The 5360-nt window shown below is 44.0% G+C and overlaps 1 protein-coding gene across 1 annotated transcript in view; it reads left to right on the plus strand.

The window, feature by feature from the left end:
• The window catches only part of Ripply3 (ripply transcriptional repressor 3), a 10442-nt gene extending 5756 nt beyond the window's left edge, over positions 1-4686 (plus strand). The window contains 3 exon segments of the mRNA XM_008853046.2: positions 960-1027; positions 3926-4106; positions 4108-4686. Of these exon segments, the coding sequence (XP_008851268.1) occupies positions 960-1027; positions 3926-4106; positions 4108-4407 (549 nt within the window). The 3' untranslated portion in view covers positions 4408-4686.
• Positions 4687-5360: the final 674 nt, after the last annotated feature.

Genomic DNA, 5360 nt, shown 5'->3' on the forward strand with positions numbered 1-5360 from the left:
AAGAGGGCTTCGGATTCCCCTGAAACTGGAGTTAAGGACAGTTCATAGCCACCATGTGGGTGCTGGGACTCAAATCCGGGTCCTCTGCAAGAGCAGTCAGTGCTCTTAACTGCTGAGCCATCTCTCCAGGCCCCAGTTTTATGTATTTATATAAAATCTAGGATCTGGGATTGGGGACATGGCTCAGTGGGTAGTGATTGCTGTGCAAACATGAGGACCTGAGTTCAGATCTCCAGAACCCACATACAAAGCCTGACTTGGCAGAGCACTACTGTAACCCCACACTGGGAGACTGAATCAGATGGATCCCAGAGTTTGCTGGCAGAATCAGTCTAGCTGAATAGGTGAGCTCCAGGTTCAGTGAGAAACCCTGCCTCAAGAAATAAGCTGAAGAGTGATAGAAGATATTTGGCATGAGCCTCTGGTTTCCGAGTACTCAAACACACCTGGACACAAGCATACACCATGCGCATGCGCTCAGCCTAAAAAGAATTTAGTGTGTCCTCTCACAGTACCTGGAATATTGTGGACCAAAACTGTAGGAAGAGGGATCTGTCAGATATTGCTAAGTGCTTAACACTCTCTAAAATCAACACTACCAGCAACCAAGTAATTGTAGATTACTTAGATTGTATCTTTAAATAAGAACTTCAAGATCGGGGGTTCTGGAGAGACGGCTCGACAGTTAAGAGCACTGGCTGCTCTTGCAGAAGACTCAGGTTTGGAACCCCAGCACCCACCAAGCGGCTAACAACAACCCACCAAAATTCCAGTTCCAGGGGATCCAACGCCCTCTTCTGGCTTCCACAGCTACTGCATGACATGATTGCTCTTACATACATGCAAGCAAAACACTCACACACATAAAACAAAAATAAATAAATTTCAAAAGGCCCTCAAGATAGACCCTTCAGTGGCTCCTTGACTACATCTTAATTTATACATGTCTGTCTTTACAGGGTGAGCCTGGGAAGGACCAACAAACTTTGGGATCAAAGGGAGCCTTTGGCTTCCAGCATCCTGTCAGGTAATATGACTTCATGGTAAGAAATGTGTGATTCTTTCTGATATGGACATTAGTACATATCAGGTCGACTGTATATATTTTCAACAAAGTAGAAAGTGAAATATATTCACTAGTATTATTTTGTTTCTTTATACCAAGGAATTTCAAAGATATTCTGTTGGATTTCTGGACTCTGTTCATGACTCTGTATGTCTCTTTAGTATAGCATTGCAAGCTAGAGTGAACCTCTTTCTTTTATACTGTCTACTTATCACATTTTATACCTTGTGTTAAGGTCAATCACATCTGAACTGTGTGTGCATATGTAATACATAACTCGCACTTACTTGTATTTACTTAGTGAAGTTCCTTCTGCACTCTTCCAGGGTATAAGTTAATACGTTGTTCATTGCCAAATAGACCTTTAAAATGCATGTGATAAGTGAGTCAGTGCTGGATGCTGGTTCCGGAACTGTGGGGAGAGGAACATGTGTGTGAAAGCATTTTCCTTCCCATTTCTGCTCCTGGCAGTGACCAGGACTCCTGACCCTGTATTTCACTTATACACCATCCTCTTTAGATACCTAGCTCATGTGTCTCTATCTCTCATCTCTGAGTCTCTTACCTCTCTCTCAGTCTCTCTCAGTCTCTCTCTCTCTCTCTCTCTCTCTCTCTCTCTCTCTCTCTCTCTCAACTGAGGGCCTTTCAGACTGGCTCATGTAGTTCTTGGAGGGAGCCTTCTTTGTCCCTTACGTCCATAGTTGTCAATGCTCATAGAATTCCTGGGGGCAGCTTTTGAAGTGCAGATGCCCAGGGGCTCTCTCAGGGGTCCTGGTACACCTGTTCTCAGTCTACCATCTACATTTTCACAGGGTCTCAGCCAATCCCTGTGTTCAGCCGAGGTTGAGAGCCACTCCTTACTTCATACACTATGAGATCTCAGGCACCTCACCTGTCCCCAGGATTGTATCAGAGACATGACCCAAACTGTCTACTTTTAGTCTTGCTACAAATACTGTAGCTCAGTGGCCTCTGTTTAACTGTGCATTACACACTGGGAATACAGTTTTATTTTAGATTTTTCAAAATGTTTCAAACATTCACAAAGTGGAAAGATTAGGATGATGAACCCCATGTACCCACCCACTGGCCTCAGTAGTTTTTAATCAATATTCTTCTGATTTGATCCTATAATCATCTCCACACAACTATTTTTGTTGCTGTTAGCATTTTATTTTATTTTTTAAAAAGTTCTGTCTTTTTGAGATAGGGTCTCCTTGTAGCCCCAACTGATCTGGAACTCACCTTGTAGATCAGGCTGATGTCGAACTCACAGAGATCTGCCTGCCTCTGCCTCCCAAATGCTAGGACTAAAGGCGTGCACCACCATGCCTGGCAAATTATTTATTTTGAGCTAGGGTATCCCTGTACCCCTGACTGGCCTGGAACTCATTATGTAGCCCAGGTTAGTCTTGAACTCACATATTCTTGACTTTGTCTCCTTGATGCTAGGATTAAAGGTGTATGCCACCACACCTGACCATTAGCATATTAAATAAATCCCATCCACCCTACAAATTCACTTGCAAATACTTCAGCATAAACACTTATGCCCACATGTATGTAAGTGCACCTGTGTCATGCAGTGCCCACAGAGCATAGAAAAGGGTGTCAGATCTTCTGGAACTGAAGTTACAGATGGTTGTTAACCACCATGTGGATGGTGGGATTCAAACCCAGATCTGCAAGAACAACCATTGCTCTTAACTACTGAGCCATCTCTCTAACCCCAACACCTATTTTTAACATGGCCTAATCTGAAACTTGGCTTGTATTTCTGTTTTAGATGTATTGATACACGCTATATGTGCTCTGTGCCTACTTCAGGCCTCCTCAGCATATCCATACTTAGGGCTGGATTATTCTTTGTTGGGGAAACCATTCTCGGTGTTACAGGATGCTCAGTAACACTCCTGTGCCTTTTCCTGATACCAATTTTGATAACTAAAAATATCTCCAGACATTGTGCAGTGTGCCTGGGGTTGGGAACCTCTAATCTATTGGAAATCTTAAGAAGTTAAGTATTGTTACACAGATGTATGGCCTGGGCTGTCCTCCCTTCCTGTCCTCCTCTATACCAAAAGGGAGATAGTGAAGCCAGCATCTGGAAATGGACAAACTCTTTACTTCCTCAAAACATCACAGGGGATAATGTAAATAAATTAATGAGTGAAAAACAAAGAGATTATCAGGGGCTACTTTAAATCCTTCCCATGTATAGTTGGAATCCCGAATTTTGTAAAACCCCAAATTGAGGGGTTCCATGCTTTATGTTAAGCTTTTTCTCTCCTCCTTCCCTCTTTCCCCTTCCTTCCATTCTCCCTCCCTCTCCCTCCCTCCCTCCTTTCCTCCCCCCTTTATTTCTCCCTCCTTCCTCTCCCTCCTCCTTTTCTTCCCTCCCTCATTCCCTCTCTTTCTGTTTTTCTCCTAACTACATCTTTCTGTCTGGTAGACAGGGAGCCACCCTCTGGAACCAGATCTGGACCCACCAGCCATTCCTCTAGGCCAGAGTCTCAGTCAAGTCTCTAGAGCTCATGGAGTGAGGGGCTGAACCGGAATGGGCCATTCATCATCCAGGAGGACTCAGACCATCCATTTGATCAGAGCGGACCACACAGGCTTAGGGCTCAGTGTCTTCAGGAGCCTGTTACCCTCTTTGCTGGTGGAGCTAAGCCAACTAGTGTGGAGTTTATTACCTGGCTCGTCAGCAGCTGCCAACAGTTCTGTATTCTGGTGACTTAACAAGCACTGTACAGGGACGGCAAAGATGAGGCAGAAGTGAGGGCAGTCAGCTGCTTCCGGCTGGGGCTTATGTCTTTTTCATGTGGATTAATGGCTTATTTGTTTCTTTAATATTAGACTTTACTTACCCATGTCAAAGCGTCAAGAATACCTGAAGAGTTCTGGGGAAAAAGTGCTGGCCAGCTTCCCTGTGCAAGCCACCATACACTTCTACAATGATGAATCTGAGTCAGATTCTGAGGAGGAAGCGCAAGAGGAGGAGGCCCAGCTGGCCCATCTGCGGTGCCTGGACACAGCAGGTCCTGAGGGCAATGGCCCAGGAGGAGAGGGCGGCCCAGGAGGAGAGGGCAGCGCAGTACTGGCAAGCTTGTAGGGAGCGAGGGATGGCTTCCCACAGTTGCCTCCAGATGACTGTGTGGGTGACACTGAATGAGTCTCTGCCATGCTGGTCCCCAGGGCCTCCATCCCATGTCCTGGGGACAGTCCTGGACAGTCCTGCCAGGACTCCAGCCTCCTCCCGTGAGAGCTCAGAGGCTGGCCCTCTGCTGAACACCTGCTCAGGGCAAGAACTCAGCTTTTACTTTTTCTTTTCCTGCTGATTCTTTTCAGTGCACTCATGCACATCTTTGAGAACGGGTGCCTGACAAAGAGGTTTACGTTGACACGGGCTGTGATCAGGAAGGGGACGTTCTGAGCCGGCACAGTGCTGTCCCTGCAGATCAGATTCCAATCCGACCCAGGGACCCATTATTTAGCTATTTTTGCTTTTGTAAAAATAACTTAGATATTAACTTCCATTTAACCTATTGTCCAAGGGTTGATTTGGTTGTTTAGTAACATTCTAAAAAAAATACACTACTTATGGAACAACAAAAAAATCAAAACACTGAACAATTTCCACAAGAATAAGAGGAAAGAAGATATGAATTTCTAAGGGATAAAATGGGTGTTTATAATTACCATATAAAGGTTATGCACACAGAACTCTTTGAGGGCTTTGTAAATGAGTACGTAAGTTGGAAAGGGGCAACTCATCTTACTTGATAATACTACGTCTTGTTATTTGCATAAAATAATACTTTTCAGTTCAAGTGTCTTATGTAAAATTTGTTTTGTATTTTACCATTTGGACGATCCAGTGACTACGCCCCTTAGGAGCCTTCATATCATCCTTGCCTGGAGTTGCCTTCCTATACATAGGACGTTTTATGAATTTTTACTTGGAATAAATATTTTGAAAGAATGTTTGATAATCATCTTTTCTTTGTATAAGACATTCTTAGAGTAATTCGTTCTTGTTCTGAAGTTTTTCAAGTTTTTTTTATATTTAACTCTTACCAAAATTGAATTTATCATTTTCACAAATACAGAAGAGGCTGGTGAGATGACTCCGTGGATAAAGGCACTTGCCACCAAGCCTGACAACCTGAGTTGGACCCCCAGAGCCCACATGGTAGAAAGAGAGAACTACAAGGTGCCCTCTGACCTCCACACATGTGCCATGACACATGCACACAAAATATAAACAGATAGTTTTTTCTAAAAAAGGATG

This window comes from Nannospalax galili, unplaced genomic scaffold (assembly GCF_000622305.1).
Source record: "Nannospalax galili isolate Female #2095 unplaced genomic scaffold, S.galili_v1.0 scaffold447, whole genome shotgun sequence".
Lineage (NCBI taxonomy): Eukaryota > Metazoa > Chordata > Mammalia > Rodentia > Spalacidae > Nannospalax > Nannospalax galili.